This window comes from Haemorhous mexicanus, chromosome W (assembly GCF_027477595.1).
Source record: "Haemorhous mexicanus isolate bHaeMex1 chromosome W, bHaeMex1.pri, whole genome shotgun sequence".
NCBI lineage: Eukaryota > Metazoa > Chordata > Aves > Passeriformes > Fringillidae > Haemorhous > Haemorhous mexicanus.
This window is the reverse complement of record NC_082380.1, coordinates 3,478,331-3,505,847: the sequence shown is the minus strand read 5'-3', so window position 1 is coordinate 3,505,847 and position 27,517 is coordinate 3,478,331. Positions and strand designations below refer to the sequence as shown.

At 44.4% G+C, this 27,517-nt stretch overlaps 1 protein-coding gene and 1 long non-coding RNA gene across 4 annotated transcripts in view; one reads left to right on the top strand and one right to left on the bottom strand.

Annotated features, from left to right (window-relative positions):
- Positions 1 to 7,842, bottom strand: part of LOC132341423 (transcription factor BTF3-like) — a 36,375-nt gene extending 28,533 nt beyond the window's left edge. The window contains exons 1-2 of one of the 2 annotated variants that reach the window (XM_059872988.1): positions 7,644 to 7,842; positions 7,231 to 7,299 (exon numbers count right to left, since the gene is read on the bottom strand). In XM_059872988.1, coding sequence (XP_059728971.1) covers positions 7,231 to 7,299 — 69 coding nt within the window. In that variant the 5' untranslated portion in view covers positions 7,644 to 7,842. The remainder of the gene's footprint in view (positions 1 to 7,230; positions 7,300 to 7,643) is intronic. The other variant, XM_059872987.1, reaches the window with a different exon arrangement.
- LOC132341424 (uncharacterized) lies at positions 7,839 to 23,809 on the top strand. Of its 2 annotated transcripts, none has more exons than XR_009490201.1 (2): positions 7,839 to 7,955; positions 21,885 to 23,809. It is a non-coding gene; the product is annotated as an uncharacterized LOC132341424 (long non-coding RNA). The 2 variants fall into 2 exon arrangements; XR_009490200.1 differs by lacking the exon at positions 7,839 to 7,955 and adding an exon at positions 10,945 to 14,374.
- Positions 23,810 to 27,517: the final 3,708 nt, after the last annotated feature.

The window sequence follows — 27,517 nt, the reverse complement described above, 5'->3', positions numbered from 1 at the left end:
ACGGGGAGGAGGTTTCAGGCGTGTGGTGTAACCTCTGGTCAGAGACACTGAACACCCATCCTCCTTTTAACAAACTGGCTGAGCTGTAAAACCCCCAACCCCACAGGTCACATTCATGGGACATTCACATGAGATGCAGCTGATAGGGTGTCATAATCCATCATAGGCCCCCCAAAGCACTCCCCAGAGGCCTTGAACCACAGGACTGCATGTGATGCAAAATGATGCAACAGATCCAGAGTCTGCTGCAAGAGATTCTCCCCCCCCAACCAGTGGGAGGTACCTGGACATTCCCACCTGGTCAAAGTGTGTATTAACCCAGCAGATTCTATGCTTTTGGGGGAACTTTCACCACCCTTCTTTTGTCTCTCTTTTTCTCTCTCTCTGTCTGATATTTACTATTAAGTAAAACTCATACTATTGACTTTGGCATATGGTCTCATTTGCACCTTAATTCGGGTAGAGGAATTTCTAAATAACTTTAAAACTGGACCATAACACCCTCATAGTGAAAAGTTTCTTATGTCCAATCTAAATCTACCTTCTTTCAGTTTAAAACTGTAGCCCCTTGTCTCATCACTCCATGCCTCTCTGTCCTAGATAGCAAGGTAATGTGTGTATTCTATTTGCCATCTGTTGGAGGTGTGGCAGTTATCTTCTGTTAATTGGGCAGGTTTTTTTATCTCTTTCACAAACCAATCCTCCCTCCAGGGATACATCTGCTGTTAATGGGCCATTGAGTCTCACTGCATGACTGATAAAATTACATCATCCCATTGTGAGATATTTTGCCCAGGGGGAGGAGCCAAGCCTTCCTAACTGGATATAATCTGAGATTTTGGGACACTAGGACAGCCTTTTTCCCAGTGGATTCCCAGAGGAGTAGCTGTCTTCTCCACTGGATTCCCAGAGGAAGACCAGGCCCATCTACACCACTACTGGACCTTCAGAGGAAAACTCCACCCTTCTACAGGATCACTGCTTCAACAGAATCACACCTGTCACTGCAGGAGGACTGCAGCCACCATCCAATCGGACTGCTACCAACACTCTGACCCACAGTGTGTCAGGTTCTATTCTGACTCTGTCAGTGATTTTTTGTTGATGTTTGTACTATTATTTGTTGATGTTTGTACTATTTTTAGTTTTCCTAGTAAAGAACTGTTATTCCTATTCCCATATCTTTGCCTGAGAGCCTTTTAATTTCAAAGTTATAATATATTGGAGGGAGGGGGTTTACATTTTTCCAGTTCAGGGGAGGCGTCTGCCTTCCTTAGCAGACACCTGTCTTTTCAAACCAAGACACTCTAAAAAGTCCCTCTCCAACTCTCCTGGACCCCTTTAGGCACTGGAAGGAGCTCTAAGGTCTCCCTGAAGCCTTCTCTTCTCCAGGTTTAACAGCTCCAACTCTCTCAGCCTGTCACCACAGCAGAGGTGCTCCAGCCCTCAGAGCATCTTCATGGCTTCCTTTGGACTCACTCCAACAGGTCCATGTCCTTCTTATGTTGGGGATGCCAGAGCTGGGTGCAGTACTCCAGGTGGGATCTCACAAGAGTGGAGCAGAATTGTCTCCCTTGACCTGCTTGTCACACTTCTTTTGATGCAGCCCAGGATAACGTTGGCTTTCTGGGCACCAATCACACATTGCCAAGTCATGCTGACCTTCTCATCAACCACCACCCCTAAGTCTTTCTCCCCAGGGCTGCTCTCAATCCATTCTCCACTCAGCCTGTACTCGTGCTTGGGATTGCCCTGACTCAGGTGCAGGACCTCACACTTGGCCTTGCTGAACTTCATGATGTTCTCAGGGGCCCATTTTTCAAGTTCATACAGGTCCTTCTGGATGGGCTCCCTTCCCTCCAGTGTGTGGACTGCACCACACAGCTTGGTGTTGTCAACAAACTCGCTGAGGGTGCACTCAATCCCACTGACCATGTGGCCAACAAAGATGTTAAACAGTGCCGGTCCAAATACTGACCCCTGAGGATGCCACTAGTCACTGCTGTCCCCTTGGACACTGAGCTGTTGACCACAACTCTGAGTATGACCATCCAACTGATTCCTTATCCACTGAGTGGTCCATCTGTCAAATCCATGTCTCTCCAGTTGAGATGAAGATGTCACATGGGACAGTGTCAAATGCTTTGCACAAGTCCAAGTAGATGATATCAGTCACTCTTCCCTCATCCACCAACACCATAACCCCATCACAGAAGGCCACCAAATTTGTCAGGCACAATTTGCCTTTAGTGAAGCCATGTTGCCTGTCACAAATCATCCCTATTTTCCATATGCCTTAGCATAGTTACCAGGAGGATCTGTTCCATGATATTGCTGGGCACCAGATAGGTGAGACTGATGGGCCTGTAATTCGGTGTCTTCCTCATTTTCCTTTCTAAAAACGTGGGTTATATTTCTCCTTTTGCAGTCAGTGGGAACTTCATTGAACTGCCACAACTTCTCAATTATGGATACTGGTTTAGCTGCTTCCTCTGCCAGGTCCCTCAGGACCTGTGGATGCATCTCATCAGGTCACAGGGACTTGTGCACCCTCAGGTTCCTTACATGGTCTCAAACCTGGTCTTCTCCTAGAGTGGGTGATTCTTCATTCTCCCAATCCCTGCATTCACCTTCTACAACTCAGGTGGTATGCTGATGAAAACTGAGACAAAAAAGTCATTGAGTACTTCAGCCTTCTCTATGTCTTGGGTAACCAGGTCTCCCATATCCTTCCAGAAAGGGCACACATTTTCCCTAGTCTTCCTTTTATCACTGACGTACCTATAGAAGATTTTCTTGTTACTCTTGACATTCCTGGCCAGATTTAATTTTATCAGTGCTTTAGCATTCCCAACCTGATCTCTGGCTGCTCATATAATCTTTCTGTATTCCTTGTAGGATACCTGTCCTTGCTTACACCCTCTGTGGGCTTCCTTTTTCTGTTTGAGCTTGTCCAGGACCTCCTTGTTCATCCACACAGGCCTCCTGGCATTTTTGTCTGATTTCCTCTTTGTCGGAATGCATTGCTTCTGAGTTTGGAGGAGGTGATCCTTGAATATCAACCAACTTTCTTGGGCCCCTCTTCCCTCCAGGGCTGTGGTATTGTCTACAAGGGTCCCAGGATGAGGGAAGAGACGAGAAAGTTGACTCCATGTATCAGAAAGCTAGGTTTATTATTTTATGATAGATAATATATTATAACTATACTAAAAGAACAGAAGAAGGGATTTCATCAGAAGGCTAAGCTAAGAATAGAAAAGGAATGAATAACAAAGGCCTGTCTCTGACCGAGACAGTCTGCACAGGTGATCTGTGATTGGCCCTTAATTGGAAACAACCAGATGAGACCAATCACAGATTACCCCTGTTGCATTCCACAGCAGCAGATAAGAATTGTTTACAGTTTGTTCCTGAGGCCTCTCAGCTTCTCAGGAGGGAAAAATCCTAAGGAAAGGATTTTTCATAAAACATGTCGGTGACACAGGGCCCTATACCATGGCACTCTACCAAGCAGATCCTTGAACTAGCCCAAGTCTGCTCTCCTGAAGCCCAGGGCAGTGAGATTGCTGTGTGCACTCCTTGCTGCCCCAAGGATCTCAAACTCCACCATTTCATGGTCAGGGCAGCCCAGCCTGCCCTTGAGCTTCACGTTCCCCACCAGGCCCTCCTTATTGGTGAGAATAAGGTCCAGCATAGCCCCTCTCCTCATTGGCTCCTCTGTCACTTGGAGAAGGAAGTCATCAATCCATTCCAGGAACCTCCTGGACTGCTTGTGCTCTGTTGTGTTGTCCCTCCAACAGGTATCAGGGTGGTTGAAGTTCCCCACGAGGACCAGGGCTTCTGAATGTGAGGCTGTTCCTATCTGTCTGTAGAGAGCCTCACCCACTCAGTCTTCCTGATCAGGTGGCCTGGAGCAGACTCCCACTATAATGTCACCTGTCCCTGCCCTCCCTATAATCCTGACCCATAAACTCTGTCAGGTTCTTATCCATCCCCAGGTGGAGCTCCATGCACTCCATTGACATAAAGGGCAACATCACCTTCTTGTCTCCCCTGCCTGTCATTCCTAAAGGGCCTGTGTCCTTCTATTCAAACACTCATCACAGGAGCCTCCCACCATGTCTCTGTGTTGCCAGTAAGATCATAGCCCTGGAGGCATGTGCACATCCTGTTTATTCCCCATGCTGCATGTGTTTGCATAGAGGCATTTAAGTTGAGTGCTTGATGAAGCTGATTTACTGGCTGGAATCCCTTGGTGCTGCTCTTCAGATGCTCTCCTGCTGACCTGTGATTCCTCTCCAGGCTTTGGGCATCTCTCCCCGGCCCTGGCATTTAACTAGTAGGAGTGGGATAGACTGAGTTTCCCCTCTCTCTGCAATTTTGGTTTAAAACCCTCTTCATCAGCCTATGACTGAAAGAGATCCCCTTCTCTGACAGATGGACCCATCAGCCCCTAGCAGACCAGGTTTCTCAAACCAAGTCCTGTAGTCTAGGTAGCCAAACCCCCAACTGTGGCACCAGTACTGTAACCATTTGTTGATTTGCCAAATTTGACTAACACTTTCAAACTCCTTCCTTTTGATCAGGAAGACTGAAAAAAACTACCTGCACTCCAGAGTCCTTTACCACTGCTCCCATTGTCTTATTTTAGAATAGCTTGTGTTCTAAATACAAGCCTGTATTGTGTGCACATTTCTCAGGTATAAAAACAACAAAAAAATTGCTAACAAATTCTTGCCTTAAAACTGAAACTGTATTTAACGTGTTTACTAGCATACAACTATACTAAACATACTTTTTTATTTTCAGATTATAAGTAATCACAAAGCTACATAAATTCAGATGTAAAAATAAAAAGGTCTTCTACGCATGTTATTCTACAATGATAAGAGTATGAGAAATACAGAAACCCCAGCTTTGTTCTAAAAAGCAAGAAAACAGCCACGGGCATCTTAAAGATTTGTCATGAGAATTTGGAGTATAGCTCTCTAGTCTATTATGAAAACTATACCCAAGATCATTTACTGTTAAAGGTCTACTTACTTCAAATCTTAATCATAGAATATCCTGAGCTGGAAGTAACCCACAAGGATCAGAGTCCAACTCCTGACTCTGCACAGGACAGCCCCAGGATTCACACCATGTGCCTGAGAGCATTGTCCAAATGCTTCTTGATCTCAGACGGGCTTGGGGTTGTGACCGCTGCTCTGGGAAGCCTGTTCCAGTGCCCAATCACCCTCTGGGTGAAAAACCTTTTCCTAATACCCAAAATAACCTCCCCTGACATAGCTTCATGCCATTCCCTCGGGTCCTATCACTGGTCACCAGAGAGAAGAGATCAGTGTCTGCCCTTCGCTTCTTTTCGTGAGGAAGTTGTAGACTGAAACTACAGTTGTAGCCTGAGGTCTCCCCTCAGTCTCCTCTTCTCCAGTCTGAACAAGCCAAGTGAACTCAGCTACTCCTCATACGGCTTCCCCTCTAGACCCTTTACCATCTTTGTAGCCCTCCTTTGGATGCCCTCTAGTAGCTTTATATCTTTCTGTGGTGGTGCATACCCCCCTTTTTCCAGGCCACACTGCGATCTCAGAAATGCTTGTTAGGCCTCAGCCTTGACAAACAGCACATGGGCTCAGCTCTTCTTGAGCTTATCAGAAACACTGTCTGCTCCCAGGAACTGCTGCTGTCTAACGAGCTCCTGTTTTCTTTATGAACAGCCTTGGAAACTGTTTTCCTTGCCTGAATGGCATAATATCCCTGTTCTCACAGTTTCAAAGAAAGTGCCGATCCAAACTATGTCCAGGATGAAACACTGTTATGACTAAAGCCCACTCTCTTGCAACCCTATAAACAATGGTCTAAAATGAGACCCTTTGAGCTCTTCTGGACTGCAGCAGGCTGTGACCAGCAACCTCCCTATGAGTGGGGCCTCTTAGACCCAGCAAACTCTCATGTTTGCTGTACTCAGAGGATTGCCAAACGATGACAAGTCCTTGGACAACACCCCCACTCCTCAAGGCCTGACCCTTCACCCACTGGGGAGATGCAAAGCTATCTGAAATTAATATTTCACTTACACTTGAGGGGAATTTTTCACAGATAACTTGCACTGATTCTTTATGTCTGTGTGCATACACATGCACATGTGCTATAGAAAATCTGGGAGAAATGCTGCTTTCTTAGATGTTTAAGTACCTTAGATATCTAAGTAGGTTAGGCCTGTAAGTAAGGTTAAGTCATAAGTTATAAGCTAAGTTAAATGCTGTGAAGTGTTATTCTTCAGTTCTTATGGTTAAGGTATAAGTGTTGTTCCTTTGTTAAATTCTTAGGTTTAAGGTATAAGTTAACTTAAAGTACTGTTAAGTTTGAGTGCTGTTAAGCTTTTAGGCCGTATTCCTGTTTATCCTTGCCCTCACTATCCTTTTGTCACACGCCCACACACATGCATACCCCCCCCCCCACACCCCGCCAGATAGCTCTCAGTTCATTTCTGTTTTGATTGCCTGGATTTTGTTTGGTTTTGTTGTTGCTTGTTTTCCTTGGTGTGCCTTAACTGTCTAGTAAGTAATAGAGTGAATTTTGCCAACAAACTTTGTCATGCTGTCGCTTAATATTAAATCTGGTTTTTACCAATACCCTTGCAGCTGATTTTTTAAGTGATCTCAAACAGTTGTTCGTAACACTTTCTTATATTGTGGTGCTCAAAACTGCTCACAGTAGTCGAGTTAAGGCTGCGCCAGTGCAGAGCAGAGCATAACAATGACCTTCCTTGACTGGCTGGCGATACTGTGCCTGATGCACCCCAGGACATGGCTGGCCCTCCTGGCTGCCAGGGCACTGCTGACTCATATCCAACTTAGCACTTACCACTGACCAGGACCCTGAGGTCCCTTTCTGTAGTGCTGCTCTATGTTTCATTCCTTAGTTTGTACATACATCCAGGGTTGCCCCACCCCAGATGCCTTTTAATATAGCCTATATAAAAATATAGGCTACAAGACAGCTATAAGATAAATCCAAACAGAAAAGGCTGGCGGTTCAACTCCTACATTCTGCTTCTACTGAATTGACTAGAGATCCCTGCAGCAGTGCAGCTTCCCCCAAGGACAGTCCAGCCAAGGCAGGAGTCTTTAAGGCTGCTCCCCACCCAAGTTTTCAGGATCCCACATCAGAGGCCCAGCGTATGGACCATGACACACAATCCTGAAGGCAGGGATGGGAGACAGTTCCTACCTTGCCACCAATGCGCACTTGGGACTGGAGCTTAGCAAGCTTTTCTTGGTTCATGATCGTTTCTTTCATCTGTGGAAGCAACAAGAGCACCCATGTAAAACAGGTCAGGAAGCACTCGGCGGCCCAGGCCACAACCTGGGCCCGGCAGTAAGGTAGGTGAGCTCAAGGGGCTCCACAGCTACCCCTCACTACACTCGCACACCTGACGGGAAGCCGTCCAAGCCCTAACAGAGCGGTTGGTCTGCCACACACAGTGCCATATACAGCTCTCCAGAGGCTCTGGCCGTAAATGCCATGCCATGCCATGCCGTGCCTTGCCTTGCCTTGCCCCAACCACAGCCGTCCACTAACCCATAGCCCTTGGTCGCGCAACAAATTTCACGCTAGTCCCTCCCCCACCATCTCCTTTGTACCTTCTTAGAGGGGAAGCAGCGGTGCCAGAGCGGGGGGAGATGAGGATCGTGGGAGTGGGATGAGGATCGAGCAGAACACGCGAGATGGCGGCCGGAAGAGAGACCAGGCACGCCGCTCTACCACTGCCTAAGCCAGGAGAGTGCGCCCTATGCGGCAGTGAAATCTGGAAAGGAGGAGCCGCCACGGCGGGAGGAGTTAAAAGCATGAGATGGGGAGTGGAGGTTACACTACTTGCAGCGAGCGATGGACTCGAGTAAGCGCGCTGTGCTGCGCAAAGTAGATCTATTTGTGTGGCTGAGCTGGGATGCAAGGTAAAGTCCGCGCCTCTTCCCCGTCGCCCCCCCTTCTCTTCCCCCTCTTCCCCCCTCCCTTCGGGCGTGTTCCTTTCTGTTTGCGATCTGGTTTGGTGTGTGTGGCCTATCTCCCTTCCCTCCCTGCTTCTCCCACTTTCTCTTGCTTGCAGCCTCACCTGACAGGTTTTTTTTTCGATTAATAGCTCTGTCCTTGTTTTGTTTTTTTTTCTAGATGTGAAAAACGCCAATCACTTGTTTTTAAAATTTTAAGAAGTTTAATAGTAATAAAATGGTTATAAAAATAGTAATACAATTAGAGTAATAATATTTTGGACAATTTGGATTAGGACAATATGAGACAATAAAAACAAAGAGTTACAGATGTCCAGGTACCTTTATCTGGGCAGTATAAGCCCGAAAAAGAACACCCGATTAACCCTTAAAAACAATAGCCTGCTGCATATTCATACACCTCATACATAATGCATAAATTCCATTCAAGTACAGTATTCCGTCTGGTCATTTTCAACTTCTTCCTCTGAATCTTAACGATGCCTTCTAGGTGGGAAGAAAAGAGGGCAATAAATTCTTTTTCTCTGAAAGATTTAGGTGTCCTGAGGCTGCTATCTTGGTGGGAGTCCTTTCTTTAAAAAAGTATCCTCCATAGCATAGTTTCTATTTTAACACTTTTTTATAACCTAAAACTATATTTAACACACTACTTAAGAGAATAAATAGAGCATAACTTTCTAACACAACACATATAATATTCATTTTAATATTTGTGAAAAGCCAATCATAAAATACGCATTTTTCACAATCCCCGCTCTTATTCTTTGTAAGTCATTTCGCTTGAGCAATTTTTCTTGTCTACTTGCATCTTCTGGACTATGCTGGGAAAATAAAACAGGGGATTACACAAGGAAGAAATATCAAAACAGTTGTAACACATAAAATGAAAAATCTTAATTTCTTCTAATACATTACCCCACCAGCTAGGTTTTAACATTGTTTTCTAATTTTTGGACTGGTACCTGGGTTATTATATGTATTTTTTTTTCTCTTTGATTTCTTTTGCTTTTTTCTGGAATGACTTTTCTGTGGTCATCAATTTTCAACAATCTCATATTAAGCTTTCCACAAACACCCCCTTCTTTAGCCAATAAATAGTCCAAAGCCAACCTATTCTGATACACTGCAGTTTTTGTTTGGCTTAGCTGACTTGATATTAATGCCTGGGCGGCTTTATTTGTTATTATTTCAATAACTGCTTGGAGTCTTGTAATACGACTCAACATATAATTTGGGGTCAATACAGAGTTAGATTGCTGTGCTGGTTTTACCTTTTTGTCTACTATTTGTTTGTTTGGTTTTTTTCCCGAATCTTGAACTGTATCTTTAAGATTAAATGTAAAACAAATCCATCTCTCTCCTTTTGGACATTCAATTTCCCGTCTATTACCACTTTTTCCTAAGTTTCTTGCAATCCAATAATTTTCTGCATTTTGCCTACAGCTTCTTAATTTGGATGGGTTATAACACTGGCTGTTGACATAGGTGTGTGTAATAAAAGAGGAACTTTGGTTTCTTTCCATGTGATGCTTTCTGTAGCATTTGTGACATGATCTTGCTGGTATCCCAAAAGGGAAAAGACAACAGAGTTCCAGAAACAGGAATAACAGAGGTCCAGTATGGTTTATACTCCCACCTCCCATGCCTGTGAGGCTGCAACCCACAACAGGTGTATTTGATCTTCTTGGTGGCAAATACAGAGGCCAATCTGGTCTTGCCCTCTATTTCCTTGTTACTTTCCCTTGGCTAATTTCCAGGCAAATAGTTTTTGCCACCCCTTAACTATGGTTTCCCACTGTTCCTCAGGCATCTCTCATTCAACAGGCACTAACAATTCCCATCCACAAAACAAAGTTATTACTTCAACACTTCTTGCAATAAGAGCATAAATTTTGTGAACTACAATACTAATTATTCCCACAATTCAAGCATTTACTTATAACCCAGCTAGCATGTCCAGTATCGGAATTAATCAAATAAAGTTTACAGTATGGTACTGATGGAAATGGTAATTCCCCTTCTTCCCTGTACAATTCACAGGCTAAGGTCAGAATACAAAAACAGTTCTGATCCTTCTGTCTGAAGTATTCCTCCCCAAGGAGATGTTTTATTCAGGTAGTGCTCAGAACCACTGATATAAGCATTGCCTCATTTCTTAATTAGGTGTTATTCTTTGTACATTTCTTGGATCATTTGGGTTTTCCCAAACCATTACCACTCAGTCCCCGTTTGAAAGTTAATTTGGTATCACCCGGTTTAAATGTGATAGTCCATTCTTCAGGTTGTTTCACAAGTCCTTTGATTCTGCTGGCATGAATTCACCCTCTTTCCGTGATTCAGATTGTTGCTTCAGAAGTACCTGGAAAGGACTTTTTAATAGCATAGTAATAAAAAAGACAATACTTCATTAACTTTTACCATTTGCTTTTCTTCCAAACTTTCTGGGTTTAGCTAAAAGCTTTCTTCACAGCAGCCTCTTCTTATATCCAGCTGTGCTAATAGCTGCAAAGGCAAATTCTTCTTTCTGTGAGTTACAGTTAGTTAAATAAGAAAGGCCAGGCCGATTTTTAACACGAGATGAATCACATCTATTGTTTTTTACTTTTTGGGTAACATTTAATTGTTTTAGCCTTACAAACCCATTCTTCAGGAAGAAAAAAACCAAAAAACTTCTTTTTAACAGCAAACAAAACAAAAAAAATTTTACTTAAGAAAAATAAACCACTTTGTGAAGTTTGGAGAGTCAGCAATCTCTGCTTTGATTTTATCTTTTGTGCTAGCCCCCTCCCCCTCTTTTCACAGCCTTGCTGTCAATGCTGTTTTTCGCTCTTCCCCCGCTGCTGCCACTTCACTGCAGGGGCCCGGCCGGTGGGAGCAGGGGAGAACAGCCACGGGCATGGGGACCCTGGAGGCATTCCTTGGGTCCCTTTCGCCCCCCCCCCCCCCCTCTTTTTCTCTCTCTTTCTCTTTCCTTCTCTCTCTCTTCTTCTCTCTCTCTCTCTCTCTCTCTCTCTCTCTCGACTCACTTACCGTGGCCGACTCTGTCATCCTGGACTCGGGACCCCGACAGTCTGGGAGCCACCGCAGCAGTTCCGCCACTGAGCCAGCCCGCTCCTGACCAGCAAACATGTGTAATCTGCACCCAGTACCTCCGCCGGGTCACCTCCATGAATCAGTCCCTGCCGCAGCCCCCGAGACCCTGCCGCTCGTAGGGAGCGGTCAGACACCTCCCAACCTTGACAACTCCAAACTTGGCGTTCTCAGGTGCTCCTGACATTCTTTTTCTCTCTATAGTCAACTTATCCTCTTTTCCCTTCAAGGAGGGCCTGTTCTGCTAAACCTTTTCTGGACCCCAGTTCAGCTCTTAACAACCATGTGTTACGATACTTCTCTGCCTTTCAGGCAAAAAACCTGCATTCACATTTCTGCTCTCTTTTAGCACCAAGACACCATCGCTCCACATTCCAACATCCCAGAGTTTGCTAACCACCCCCCTACTTCAACTTATCTCTTTCTTCTTTTCTTACTTTTTTTTTTCTTTGATTCAACACACCTCAGACGGTACGAGCTGTACACAACTAGTTTACTTCCAAAAGTAAGCTTACAACTTTCTTTTACTAGGATTGCAGTAGCAGTTATAGCTTAAATACATACTGGCTAGCTGTGGCTTACTGGGTCTAACATCTTTGATATACTGGCTACTAGATTTTTTACTCTTCCTCACTCCTGAACTGAAATTTTATGAGCTACTCCATTTTCTGTACTTATGTATAAATGATAAAGGATTTTTCTAACAAGGGTAAGCTTAAAGCTGGTACTTAGGCTAGTTTTAACTTCAACTCTTTTAATTTAACAATATCTTCCTTGGTCCATTTTATATCATCTCCCTCTGTCAATTTTTCATACACAAATTTTACTGCCTGTGTGTACCCCTCAATCCATAATCTATAATATTTCAATAATCCAAGTAATTTTCTGGTCTCCCTCTTTGAAGAGGGAGGGAGAAGGGATAAAATTCCTGCAATTCTCTCATGGTTGGGTTTCCAGCTACCATTATTTATTAAGTGTCTAAGATATTCTACCTCTGGTTGTACAAATTAGTTTCCCTTTTGATACCCTTAATCCTCCTTTTTTAAAATTTTTTTTCCCCCAGAGAATTCAAAAATTGTATAGTAGCCTCTCTCACTTCAACTTCAGCCTCCTTAGATAGTAAAAATCATCCACATACTGGATAATTTGTATTCCAGGAGGAGTAGGGAAATCTTGTAGTATTGTTTCTAAAGCTTGCCCAAATAAGTTTGGGGATTCCATAAACCCCTGTGGTAATTTTGTCCATCTTAATTGCTGCTTTCTCCCAGTTTTTGGATCCTCCCATTCGAAGGCAAAAATATCTTGGCTCTCCTTGGCTAGTGGGCAAGCCCAAAAGGCATCTTTAAGATCCACCACACTAAACCACTGATGCTGGGGTGGGCCTTTACTTAGAAGAGTATAAGAATTTGGTATCACTGGGTAGTGAGTCTGAGTTCTTTTGTTAACCTCCCTTAAATCTTGTACTAGTCTATAACTCCCATCGGACTCCTTTACTGGGAGAATAGGGGTATTATGAGGAGACATACAAGGTTCTAATGTCCCATCCTTTATTAGTCCTTCTGTTACTGGCTTCAAACCTTCCCTTCCTCCTAAAGATATCGGATAGTGACGTACAGTATGGGACCATCTTCTCTCTCAATTGTAACCCTTATGGGGTCAATATTTAATCCTCTCCTATTTCCTTCCCCAGCCCAAACTTCCTTGTTGATTTTTCTTCATCCTCTTGGCCTAATTTTAAAACTCTAGCTGTCTTTTTCCCATCTTCTGGTATAACCCCTATTCCTAATTTCACTTGTAAGTCTCTCCCCAATAAGTTGCTACCTGCCCCTGGGACCAATAAGACATCTCCCATCCAAATTTTAGTTTCCCCCCTCAATTACCACATCTTTAATGACCGGAACTGTAAAACTTTCTCCTTTTGCCCCTGTTATTCTCACTGTATGTTTGCTCACACTATAACCTTTTGAAATATTTAACAGGCAAGTTCTTTCTGCCTCTGTGTCTACTACAAATTCCAATTCTTCTTGGGGACCCACTTTTAAAGTTATCACAGGCTCCAGATGGTATTTGTCCCCTAAAAAGTAGAGCCTATGATCTCCCTAATCCTCCTCTGTGCCCATCTCTTTAAAGATTTTCAGATCTTCTGCTTGCTTATGACCAATTTCCTTTTTCTCTTGTTTATCTATTTAGTTGGAGTTTCTTCTTTTCTCTCTATAAAGCTGTACCTTAAAAACATTTTTTTTTTTGCATTTCGCCTTTGATATGCTGTCTCATTTATTCCCTTGATTATGAAATTATGATAATTATTCACGTGGTTCCTCCCCTCCTCATTATTTTGGCCCCACTCAGGAGGTACAGTTGGCATTTTGTCTTCTCTGGGGGTCCCTGCGGATTATCTTTTTTCCCAAGCTTTTATTCTAGCTGCTCTGATTAATTGCCTTTCTTCCTGAGAAAATATTATTTTCATTATAGACCGCATCTCTTCTCAAGTATAAATTTTTGGACGTAAAAATTGGTCTAACTGTTCAGCTGTGCCTATGGGATCCTCCAAATATTCCTTTTATTTATTTCTTAAAATTTCTGACCTCAGACGAAGTCAAAGGGGCATTTACAAACCCCGGTCCGCCCCCTCCTATGGGAACCTCTCTTAATATAAATAGACTAATCCCTTTTTCCCATTCTTTTTGGATTTTTATCTCCTATAGCCTTTCTCCTGTGTTTTTAGGAAGAATCAGGAGAGGGCTTTCCTTTAACTGAACTTTTAGCGTTTCGATAAGGTGTTCCCTTTAGAAAGTGAATTTCTCTGAACAGCCGGAGCTGTGGTTACCAAGGGAACGGAGCTCGAGGCAGGACGGGTGGGACTCGGCATAGCGCCGAGTCTCGGTCCTCCGAAGGCGGGGTCTGCAGGCGGAATCGCCCGAGGGGGATTTTCCGGTGCAGACCGATCTGGAGCGTGGATAGCCCCCCACATGGCTAATGGCGGCTGATCCGGCAGAGACCAAGCCGGCGAGAGACCCCGGCTGCAGCGGCGGTAGCCGGCCCGGGCAGGGCAGCCGGGAATGGGACAGACGGGGCAGACGGGACTCCCCGTCGATGCGGTCGGCGCAGTGACCACGGTCCACACGGCAGGACAGACCCCCACCCCCGCCAGCACGACCGGCGGAGCGGCCGCGGGCCGGGCGGCTGGGACTGGGGCCGACGGACTGTGCCCGAGCCGGCACAGGGGCAGGGGGATGCAGCCACGAACGAGTGGGGGAAGAAATGGAACGGAGGAGGTAATCTTTTGTTCCCAGCCTTTTACTCTCACCGTTATTCTTTTATTGCTTTTTCTTGGGGTTTTTTGATATTTTAAAGATGTAATTTTCTTACGATCTCTTCCCCCCCTAGCATGTTTTATATTCTTTTTCTTCTGGATTAAACGGTTTTTTACAAATAAATCCAGAGCTTAACAAATCCAAACTTCTGCTTGGATACTTTGAAATGGTCTACGAGCTAATTCACGACCTCCTAGTGTTGTTTTTCTCATAACCCTTTTATTTATCCTTTGGCAAATTATGCATCTTTCAGTTACTTGCTTTGCTACTCCAAAAATCCCAATGCACCCATAGTTCCTTAAAAAAATGATCACACAAAGCCTGAGTATCCCACTGGTTTTTCTGATGCATGTCTTCTAATATTCCTTAGTAAGCATTTTATTAACTAATTGTTTTCCATCTAGAAGTTTCTATTTCCCCGATTCATCTTGTTCACCACCTATCTTATTTAATTCCTTTTTTCTCTGCTTCCCTAAACTTTATAATTTCCAATTTTTTCCTCCTTTGGAGGTAATATTAACTCTTTCAGCTCCTTTTTCTGCTGCATCTTTAGCTTCCCAGTCTGCCAAATTATTTCTTCTTATTTCTGGGGTCTTTACCTTTTGGTGTCCCTTAATATGTACTGTAGCTATCTCTGTTATGTAATTTGAATGCCTCTAAAACCTCTAAAATAAGTTTCTCATGTACTAATCCTTTTCCTCTTGTATTAAGTAATCTCCCTTCTTAAATTTTTCTTAAGGTATGTACTACTCCAAATGCATACCTTGAATCAATATATTGCTCCTTTCTTTTGTGCTAAATATTCTAGTGCTCTTTTTGAAGTATATAATTCACAAGTTTAAGCCTTCTTGTTTAAGGTTAATTTCCCTTTTTTCATAGTTTGCATGTTTTTCCCATCAACTTCTGCATACCCTGTATTTTTTGCAAGGAGTTGTATTTCTGTTAGCTAACTTAACTCCCAAAGGGCTATCTTGGGGGTATCTCTTCTAGTATGCTTTTATTCCCCTTTTTTTCCCCTGTATCCAACTTACTGGTTTTCTGTTCCATTTTCAAGATCTTATCTATTCATCCCCTGCCTCTGTTTCTCACTTTCACTAATAGCTTAAATACCACTTTTCTTTCAACCATTCACACCCAAAATAAAAAAACCTTTTTCTCACACTACTTTTCAATACAATACACCTCCCTCCAAGGAGATATGGTAAAGCTTAAAATACACAATCTACATTACCTATACTGTCATTCGTCTACATTCACTCACTTTTATTTCTCATTCAGTTTCATACATTCTTTCACACCCTCAGGACACAAAGTGGATCCCTGCCGCCCGGAAATCGCGGGTCCCTGTGCCCTCCCCTTTCCCCCCCCCCACCTCCCCCGCTTTGCCTTGGGGTTGGCCTCTGGGTTTCAGTATCGCCGGGCCTCCTGGAATGGCCCTGACACTGGTCGCCTCCGGTGCCCATTCACCTGTGAGGCTGATTTGTGTGTCACTCACACTCTTTAGCCACAGCCCCCACCCGCCTGGGGGAACAATAGCCTGTTTGCGGGTCACACACACGTTTGCCACAGCCCCCACCCGCCCTGGGGACACAATGGCTTTTTTGCGGGTCACACACTCCTCTTTCCACTGCCCCTCCCTTCACACCCGCTGGTGAAGTTAAGGCTGATTTTGTGTGTGACACTCTCACACACACAACCAGACAATTATAAGGTACCTTTCATTTTCACATCACCTATTACAAGTTTAGGTGTTACTGGCCAGTCCTGGTGCTATTAGTTATCCCTCCACCCAGCTGTGTTGTCAAACCCCAGATGCTTTTGGGCAATTTTTCCCTCAATCCAGCTGTGTTGTCCAACCCCGGATGCTGTTGGGCAAAATTTTCATCCCGCAATCTAGCTGTGTTGTCCAACCCTGGGTGTTCTTGGGCATATCCTCACTCCGGCAGCATTCTGCTCAACCCTGGATGCTATTGGAATGTAAATCTCTCAACCCAGCAGGTTTATTAGGGGCCCCTCCTGTCCTGTTTCCTAGTGGATTGGGCTAGGAAACACTGCTCCCTACCTCCGAGGGGTCCAACCCCTCCCTGAGACCCAGTCCCAGTTACTCCGGGGGATTCTCTCACTCCTTTTATCACTCACTTCGTCTCTTTACTGGCCGCTTTTCTTGTGAAAAGTTGAAAAGACAGCATGGGAGACTCCAGCACTCACTTGGCAGCTCTGAGACAACCAGCCCACCTCTCATTCACACACATTCATCCCCCCCCCCCCCCCGCCCCGTACCTGCCCCCCTGGGAAATATTTACCAATCCCTTTTCCTTCCTGGGGTTCTTCATGTGCACTACTAGTCTTAGGGGGCCAATTACCACGGTTATAGGGAGCCTTTTCCCTTCTCTTTGTTCTATTGCCTCCTTTTGTCCACCGATCATAACCTGCATCTGTTGGTCACCCCAGGGTAAACAGTGCAAGGCTGCCAAATCGAGCAGGGTGCGCCTCCCCACTCTGACTCTCCTAAAGCCCTGGCAGCGAGGTGTTAACCATCCTCTGCTACCATAATTGTGAAAAACACCAATCACTTGTTTTTAAAATTCTAAAAGTTTAATAGTAATAAAATGGTTATAAAAATAGTAATACAATTAGAGTAATAATATTTTGGACAATTTGGATTAGGACAATATGAGACAATAAAAACAAAGAGTTACAGATGTCCAGGTACCTTTATCTGGGCAGCATAAGCCCGAAAAAGAACACCCGATTAACCCTTAAAAACAATAGCCTGCTGCATATTCATACACCTCATACATGATGCATAAATTCCATTCAAATACAGTATTCTGTCTGGCCATTGTCAACTTCTTCCTCTGAATCTTAACGGTGCCTTCTAGGCGGGAAGAAAAGAGGGCAATAAATTCTTTTTCTCTGAAAGATTTAGGTGTCCTGAGGCTGCTATCTTGGTGGGAGTCCTTTCTTTAAAAAAGTATCCTCCATAGCATAGTTTCTATTTTAACACTTTTTTATAACCTAAAACTATATTTAACACACTACTTAAGAGCATTAATTAATACAGCATAACTTTCTAACACAACACATATAATATTCATTTTAATATTTGTGAAAAGCCAATCATAAACTACGCATTTTTTACATAGAAGATATTTAAATGTTGTATTTTGTCTCTTGGTGATGCACTTCAAACCTTGTTCCCGTATCCATGATTTTTCTTTTAGATCCAGTTTTTCATGAGCTGCTCTGGTGTGAGTCCCCCATAGGGTCACAAGTCCTGCCAGAAAACCTGCTCCAGTGTGGGGGTCCTCTCCACAGGTCCACAGATCCTGCCAGGAGCTCCCTCCAGCATGGGCTTCCCATGGGGTCAAAACCTTCTTCGGGTGGTTCCACCTACTTAAGCCTGGGGTCTTCCACAGGCTGAAGGTAGATCTCTGTTTCCTCAGGGACCTCCATGTGTTGCAGGGGGACAGCTGCTTCACCATGGTCTTCACCGTGCACTGCAGGGGACACTCAGCTCTGGTGCCTGGAGCACCTCCTCCACCTCTTCCTCTACTAACTTTGGTGCCTACAGGGTTGTTGCTCCCGCATATTCTCAGTCCTCTCTTCTCTGGCTGCAATTGCTTTTGCACAATAACTTCCTTCCTTTCTTAAATATGTTGTCCCAGAGGTGCTACTACCATCTCTGATTGGCTTGTCCTTGGCCAGTGGTGAGTCTGTCTTGGAGCCAGTTGGCATTGGCTCTGCCGTACATGGGGGAAGCTTCTAGCAGCTTCTCACAGAAGCCAGCCCTGTAGCCCTCTTGCTAACAAAACCTGGCCCCGCAAACCCCATACAATTCTTCAAATTCATAGCCTGACATCAATATAAAAGAAAGATTTCAGAATTACAAGGCAAATTGATGACTACAAACATACAAAATGTTTTAATAGGCTGAAATACTGAAGTGAAAATGAATCACAGAAAGATTATTCCAAGATAGAAGTCGTAGAAAGTGCAGCCCCAGCTGTCAAGCTAGGATTCACTGGCTTGAAGGTATAATATCATATTCTCTTTTGTGAGGTTTTGAAGACAAATTATGCTGAAAACCACATCACTGAGTTGTATCAGGAATCAACTGAAGCAATTAAAGAACTACAGTTTAAGGGAGTCTGTAAAATTTGGTTACATTTCCTGGAACAGAACCGCAGACCTTCCAAAAGCAAACTTTGCATCAGAGAAAAAGCATTTTAGAATGTTACAATACTATTGGCTTCTTTTCTCCAGTCTTTTTTGTGTAATTGCATCATAGAAAACATAAACCTAAAGCTGTTTTTACTTGTATCTGAAGAACTTCTGGTGAGAAATGAAACAGAGCCAAAGCCTGTAGTACTGAAACAGTGTGAGCTCAACAAGCATCCTTTCAGTTCTGAAAAAGGATGAAACTTAGGATCTTAATCCTCAAAGAATATACATTGTTGAAGCAAAGTTCATTAGCTGCACAGAAGCATCATAGAAACAGGAAAAGACCATTCAAATGGTTAGTCATGGAGAGGAATGGCAGATTTGTCTTTACAAACAAGCTGTGGGTCTGCTGGTAGATAAAACTAGCACTGAAGAGATAAAAGAAACAATGGGAAGGATTCCACTGATTGATTAATGGAAAAAGATATTTGCTTTTACAAATAAACTTTAGCTTTGCTGATAAATGAAATTGGACATTGAAAGAAACAATGGGGGAAAACCCTAAATTCCATAAGAATTAAAAATTAAAAGGGAGGGTTATACATTAGAGGGAAATCTTTAGTATCAGGCGTATTGGGAAGTCTGTACCTCTCAAGTACCTCAGCCAATGGGGAAAGAGAAGGGAAATGTGGCTGGGAAATTTTGATAAAAAGGAGGCTTTGTCCTCCAAAAATTTGAGAGACCCCAGGGGAATGCCCCATGGCCTCTCCCTTTATTCGAATAAAGTAAAAGGACTCCTCTGTCTCCTTTTTGGACAGAAACCTCTGATGTTTGTGGATTAATTTTCCTGACATCATGAAAATTATCTCCTAAATTATGTGAAAGTCAGAATAATGACAAAAGTTGCTATTAAAGTGCCGGTGGAAAAGCTCTCCTGAAAGACATGTCCAGTGCTGTGTAAGTAATAATATGGTATGTTGAGGTGTTAAATTAGTATCATATTTAGGAAACAAATCACAGATCATAGACATAAGTGGTTGGGCTAAAGGAGAGTAATATTTGTCCTGATTGCCAATGATCACAAAGAGCACATATTCAATGTATTTTCAGGCAGTGAAGGAAGTCTGCCCAACATTCAGTCTCTTTAGGGAATGTTTGTTCAAAAGAGTGCTGTATTCAACAGTCAAGAAAGCAGAGGTATATGGCACATTACAAAGCACCACAGGAGATCATAATGTTCTCATTCCTAATGTAGATGCTCCAGGATATTATGGGGGAACTGCTATTTTTTTTTTTTATAATAATATACGTTATTAATCTAGTGAAGGAAAATAGCAGCATTAGAGGGTCCAGGAACAAAGGTGTTATGAGAGATATGAATGGAAAAGAAACCATCTCTCAAAGTTGAGACATAAGACCCACTAAAGAATTCTGAACTTTTGAAGAGATACTAAATATATAAACATTGAATGGGAGCCCAGGAAGAAGAAATTTAAGTACAGTGCTATTTTCATCTCATATATTAGTGTTGTATTATGTATTGGTGAGTTCTATGGAGTAATAGACTTCAGTGTCTAGGAAGAGATCAAGTTCCTCAGTAAATAGTTTCTTTTTTTCACCATGCCTGTAACACTTAAACTCAGCAACCCAAAATACCTGGGCTTCAAGCCACATCACAAGCTTTTCATGAGCTATGGGATGTCTCTATAACACCCCACAGAGGCCAATTAGAGAATAGTTAGAGAAATGCTGCATGAAGAATCCCCTGACTTCTTTACCAAATACTTCAGAGTAGATGTTAAACAGATTGGTAAAGGCTTGCCTAGAAAAGCTTTCATGTTAGTCTCTCATGGTAGAAAGCAACAATTACGATGTTGCCAGAGAATAGATAAAAGTCACAGTATTCCTCACTGTCTATGTATGAAAAAGATGGTACCTTATATTAATGCACAGATGACAGGATCAAGCAAATAGATTATTCCTGTAGATGTCCTATACCCAGAATTCAAGAAAACTTGCTTGTTTAAGCCATGATCACAGAAATGTTTTGACCACTGCTGAGTTGCATGTCAAAAAAGTTGTTAAGATGTGACCCCAAACCAGAACAGTCCTACCCAAGGATGGCACATTTATAGCCCGGGATGAACCAGGACTAAATTTGCCACACTTTCAGATGTGTACCTTTCAACATGCACCCTTAGACTAATGTCTTGGCAGGTGCAAGTGTGACATTGATTCTGGATTTTGCCTTTGACTTTCTAGGCCTCCTGATCCAGTTTGATGTTCAATGGGAGGTAAATGATGAGTGCAGGTGGCCAGAGGTGCAGAGGTAGGGAGGCTGGATGGGGGTGAAGGTCTTTGTCTTGGTTTACAAGACGGATGTCTGCTGGGGAAGGCAGAAAGCCTCCCTTGGGATGGAGAATGTAAACCCCCTCCCTCTTAATTATTATAGTTTTGAAATTAAGGGGCTCTCAGGCAAAGATATGGGAATAGGAATAACAGTCCTTTACTAGTATGTATAGTAAGGCAAACAAAGCAACAACAACAGCATTAATAATAACAGAACGAGGAACCAGGAACCCAGTAACAGCCTTTTCAGCTGCAGGCACTTTTCCCCTTTGGTGTAGTTATGGTCACAGCCAGCAGGGGCGCTGCCTAGTGGCTAGGGCAGGTGCAATGATCCCCATACGGCTGCAGGGGGCGCTCTGGCACGGGCCTGGGGAGCAGGTGGCAATGGCGGCTCGGCTGAGATGGGAAGGGGTGGAGAAGAGAATTTGCTTCACCAACCCTTGGGGCAGCCGATTCCAGTGCCCTTAGCAGTACTCTCGGAAGCAGCAGGCTGGAACAGCAGGGATGAGCAGAAAATCCTAGGGCGGTGGACGAGATGTATCAGAAACTCAACAGCAATAGCTGGAACCTGTGGGATGTCCTGGCAGGGCAGGGGGATGTGGGGCCTAGCAGCAGAAGAAAGGTTCCCCGCTGGGTTGTGGTAGTGGCAGAGAATTCCTTCACCCAAGCAGCAGGTCCGACCATCCTCCAAAGCCCAGTAGAGCGAGAGACAGCGTTCCTAACTCTCCAGCCCTCATCTTTTTAACTGCCTCTATTCTCTCCGTATCTCTGTGTTGTCCCCCCCCATCCCCCCTCCCCCCCCCCAGAGAAACTCCCAAAAAACCAAAGGAGTTCCCCCTCCCCACTGTCTCAAGCACACAGCCTTCAGTGCTTCTTAGTGTAATATATGTTATGAAATAATTCATGCTTAAAGACAGAATGTATTTTATAATCCAAACAAATCTCTGACCACAAGCAGCCCAGGGACAGATGTCTATTTCGGAATGTCGAAATTCCTGAAGGCAACAGAAGAACAATACCCCAGTTTACCTATGAATAGACGTGGCCAGCACGATCATCCTCAAGAGTAATCAGGAGACACTCAAGAGTGATCATCGCTCGACTGATACCATCGATCAAGATAACAGAAGTCGCCAGAAAGATACATCTGAATAGGCAACTTCCCCTGACATGATCAGCGCCTGCCACTACTCAGGAAACAGCAATTGTCCAGCCCTGCACAGTGAAAGAAACTCTCATGCATATGAGGGGCTACAAAAGAAATCGAGGCACCTCTGCCTCAGGCAGAAAAAACTGTATAAAATAGCCTCGCTGTAAATGGCATTCGTGAACAGAGGGGGATCCGATGCGATAGAAGTCGGATCTATGTTCACCCAGCACCAATCCCAGGCTCGACACTGTCTCTTTGGTTGTGGGTTTTTGAGGACCATATTTTGGTCGTGGAAAATAAAATCGCATTTATTAATTTGGATTTCTGACTGATCATTTATAACATTAGCAACTCAATGGGAAAAAAAATTCCACAAGTAACAAGGAAAGAAAAGAAAAAACCCAACCCCCAACATTATCCTCCTTCTGCAGTATTATCAATTAATTCTGCTCAAGCCCTGGCAAGAACCTGCCACCCCCTTAGTTTTAGATGAAAAATCAATCTCCTCTATCTTTTATCACATATAGCTTATCCCCAAAGATATATAAGTGAACAAAAAGCCTACCTGCCAATCTTCACTGCATTTATGAATGGGATCATAGTCCTTCAGGGCTTATTTGCCTTGCTACAGAATTAAATTGAAAATATCTGAAAAATCTGAGACATTAGTTATGTAATCTCCCTCCTAATTTACCAGAGCTTGTCTACAACAAAAAATTTGGGTCTGGAGAATGTTAGAAAGGTTTTCAATAGCTAGTGGAGACATGAAATCAAATGTAACCAAAACAAACATTTGTTCATATAAAGAAGACCCTGCTGCATTAGCTACAAGGGCCAGTCCTTAATTTTGAAAATCAATAATTCCCTCCACTATTGTGAAAAGTGCATATTATATGGCTTTATGCAGATATTTACTATATGTATTATGTTGTATTGATTAGTAGTGCTGTATTAACATTTTAATAGTATTGTAAATGTAGTTTTGTAGTTAAAATGTACCTTTTGTAGTTAAAACAGAAACTATGTATGTGGGACATTTTTTTAAAGAAAGAAATTAGGTACTTGTGCCAGATAGCAGCCACAGGACACGTAAATCTTTCAGAGAAAGAGAATTTATTGCTCATTTATGTAGTATATAATAGAGATATGTCATGCTGTGTATGTATATAAAATATTGTGAGATCCAACATATGGCTTTGACCACCCTGGCTAAAATCAGAGTCTTATTTCTATTCAACTAGTTCCCGGACATTGTCATAATATCAAGCCCATTAATGTAAGAATGAAACCTTCCCAGGCCATAAGCGCCGATTTCATAAAATGTCTGAGCCGTTCACGAGAACTTGCACCCCAGGAGATTACATCGACTAGCTCAAGCACTGGCAATACTCTGTTACATGTGAAAGAAGGCTAATCTGAAGAAGCCCAGACAGCCATCCGGACCTCTGGACTGGCTTTTGTATACTTCTGCATCTGTATGGTCCCAGTTATACATGTGAAGGGACACAAAAGAACCTTCCGTCATTTCTGCCTCAGGTCGAATAAACGGGATATGAGCCAGCTGCATGAAGCATTCGGGGTGAACCGCTAAGGAGACGCTGGCACTCTGTCAGTCAGATCCAGGTTCACCCAGCGCTGACTTCCTGGGTTGACGCTGCCTTGGCTGTGGTGGTTTTTTGAAATCCTATTTTTTGTTGTTGATCTAATAAATCTTTGTTAAATTTTTTAATAAATTTGGTTTCCGACTTGATCATTTATAACAAGTTCGTGACATCCCGACGTGATCTGATACTGGGGTTCGGGAACCCCTTTTCCCACCCGGGAGGCGCCCCACTGAGTTCAGCAGTCCGAGTGGGGATTGGATTCTGAAACCAATCAGATCCACAAAAGAGCCACAACCGGAGCCGCAGACCGTAATTGGTGCCGCGTGCTGCAAACAGAGCCACAGCCAAGAGACATAAGGGCCCGATTCTTGGCCCGGAGAGATCTAGAGAGATTTCCGAGATCCGAGGTTTTTCATCCGTAAAATTCAATGTGCACGAAGAGATCCATGCAAGAAAAAGAACCGTAAGTATTGTGTGGTTGAGTAGAGCGTGATCGGACGCATGTGTGAGACGTGACATTGTCACGAGGCGAATGCGGACCCCAAGACTGCAGTTCCACTATCCCGCGAGGGACATGGTCAGTCCAGGGGAAAGAGCAAGGTGTCTGAAACACACGAGACCCGGGGCTCAGGGAGAGTCTAGGGGGAAAACCGGTCACGTTTGGGGTCAGAAGGGGAGACACGAGCCTGGAAAGTTCCAGGAACCTGTCCACCTTCTGAAACCGGAGGAAACAGGTAAGGAAAACAGCTCAAAAAGTCGGCAAAGCGGTTCGCTGTCCGACTTGGTCAGGCTGGCGGCTTTTCGTGAGCCAGAGAATCCAACATCGGAAGGAAAAACGGGATTCGAGACAGACGTCCTGGCGAAACCAGAGAAGGTAAGAAAAATCGTAACTTTCATTGAGAAAATGGGGTTGGGAAAGAGCAGACACCAGAAGAAAACTCAGGAGAAACCCTCCCGAGTCCCCGAAAGAAGTCTACCAGAAATCCCCAGAGATAGTTCCCTGGGGTGGATGCTGGAACACTGGGACGAGAACCCGTGTAGGGTGGGAAAGTCCAAGGACAAAATGATCCATTTTTGTATGGAAAAATGGCGAGGGAGGTAGGGAGATCGGACAATACGTGGTCTGGCCGATATTCGGCACGTTTGAAACCTGGACTTGTGAGTCGTTGTTTGACCACGTGGCCGGCTGTAGTCCGCGGGACCCTGAGCAAATCGAATACGCGGACATGTGGAGGCATGCTTGCTCTGGTCTAAACCCAGTGCGAGCTAGCCGGTGCATGGTGAAAGCAGGGAGGGAATGGGAACCGTTGGAAAATCTTCCACCCCCTTACCTTGTGGCCCCGCAACAGCCTGATCCCGCCCAGGCACAATCGGCCCCAGGGAAGCCTCCTGAGGCCGGGGTCCCTCAAGCCCAGGCGACTACCGCCACCTCCACCGGAGCAGGCGGCGGCATCCGCTCTCCCACATGACCATGCAGCTGTGGCGCCACCTCTGCTGCCAGAATCCCCAAAAATCGAGGAGAGAAAGGTAGACGTTCCCAGGGACATCTCTCCCCCGGCACGCCCGACAAGGCGGAAAACTAGGAGGTCAACCGTGGGGGAAAGCAGGGACGAGGAGGAAAAACCCGGTAGCTATGCCTTGCGGGAGGTACCGACAGCTCCAGGGGGGATTGGATATGTCCACACCACGATTGACACCAGTGATGTACGGGCGTTCAAAAAGGAAATGGGAAAATTAATGGATGACCCTTTAGGGGTGGCGGAGAGGTTGGATAAATTTTTGGGAACAAGCATATACACTTATGAGGATCTCCAAGCGATCTTAAGATCGCTGTTTAACAATGAGGAGAGAGACATGATCCGTTCAGCCACGATCAGGGATTGGAAAAGGCGGAACCCAAATGGGGGAGCCGGGGAGGAGCGATGGCCAAACCAAAAGCTGTCTTGGGAAGCCCAGACAGAGAAGGGGAGGCAAAAGATGATAAATTTAAGGAATATGGTCATTCAAGGTATCAGGGAGGCGGTACCGAAAGGGCAGAACATGAGCAAGGTACTCCGGGAATGTCAGGGGAAGGATGAAACCCCTACGGAGTGGGTAGAGAGACTCCGGAAGGGTCTGAGAATGTACTCAGGAACGGACCCTGATTCCCCGGTGGGGATGGTGTTGTTAAAAGCAGTTTGTGGAGAAATCTTGGGAAGATATTCAAAGAAAGCTGGAAAAGATAGACGGGTGGCAGGAGCAGGGACTGCAGGAACTGCTGCGGGAAGCCCAGAAAGTATAGATGCGCCAGGATGAGGAAAAACAGAAAATACAAGCCAAGGTTCTTGTGGCAGCAGTAAGAGAGGCTCAGAAGCAGGAACGGGGGAAGGACACTGCTAAAAAGACGCCGGCAAAGAAACTGGGTCCGTCTCAAGAGAAGGGCTCGGGTGAACAAAAGGGGTTTTGAGTGTTTTTACTGCAAACAGAACGGGTACATTAAACGGAATTTTCCCAACACAGCCAAAGACCAGGCAATGTTTCAGGAAGATTAGGGGTGTCAGGGGCTTTTCAGTTTGGGGTCCGGAACATCTAGGGAGCCCTTGATAAAACTAAAAGTGGGACCCTACAAAGAAGAAATATGGTTTATGGTAGATTCGGGTGCAGAATGGACAATGGTGCTACAGCTACCGAAGGAGTGCTCTTTGAGCGATGACTTCATGATGGTAACCTGGGTAAAAGGGGATCCTTTTGAGGTCACAATCAAAAAGAATGTAGAAATAAATACAGGAAACAGAAAGCACAATGGTAATATTTTATTGGCAAAGGACGCGGACTTTAACTTACTGGGGCGAGACATGATGGTTGCTCTGGGAGTGGGGTTGGCGGTGGAGAAATCTCGACTCAAAATAAGACTTTATAGTCTCACTGTTCCAGATGAGGAAAAGACAGACCCGAGGGTGTGGTATGTTCCGGGAGAAGCGGGGAGGCAGGACATAAAACCAATTCGGGTGGAAATTGAAAGACCAGAAGACCCCACACAGGTCAAACACTATCCCCTCTCCATGGAAGGGAGAAGAAGTTTGAAACCAGTGATTGATGAATTAATAAAGAAAGGCACACTGAAGCCGTGCATGTCAAGGCATAACACCCCGATTTTGGCAGTCAGAAAACCAGACGGCAGCTTTAGGCTGGTGCAGGAATTATGGGCTGTGAATCAGAGGACTAAGACTTTGTTCCCCACAGTTTCAAACCCTTACATATTGCTGAACAATCTCTCTCCGGAGGACACTTGGTACAGTGTAATTGACTGAAAGGACGCTTTCTGGACTTGCCCTCTCGCCAAGGACAGCCACGATTATTTCGCATTTCAGTGGGAGGACCCGGAGACGAACAGGAAGCAGCAACTCAGGTGGACTTCCTTGCCTCAGGGCTTCGTGGACTCTCCAAACTTATTTGGACAGGCACTTGAACAGGTTTTAAGTCATTTTGTACCGATCGGAGGGACAAAGCTTCTACAATATGTAGATGATTTGTTGGTCGCAGGTCAAGGAGAGGGGGAGGTAAGGGCGAGCACAATTGAGCTTCTGAATTTCTTGGGAGAAAGGGGATTGAAGGTTTCAAAGTCAAAGTTGCAGTTCACAGAACTGGAGGTCAGATACTTGGGACATTGGTTAACTAATGGAAAAAAGAAACTGGACCGGGAAAGGGTGTCAGGGATTATTGCCTTGCCACCCCCACAGACAAAAAGGGAGGTCCAGCAGCTTTTGGGGTTGTTGGGATGCTGCTGGCAGTGGATTGAAAGTTACAGCGAAAAGGTGAAATTTCTCTATGAGAAACTCACCACAGATTGGATCAAAT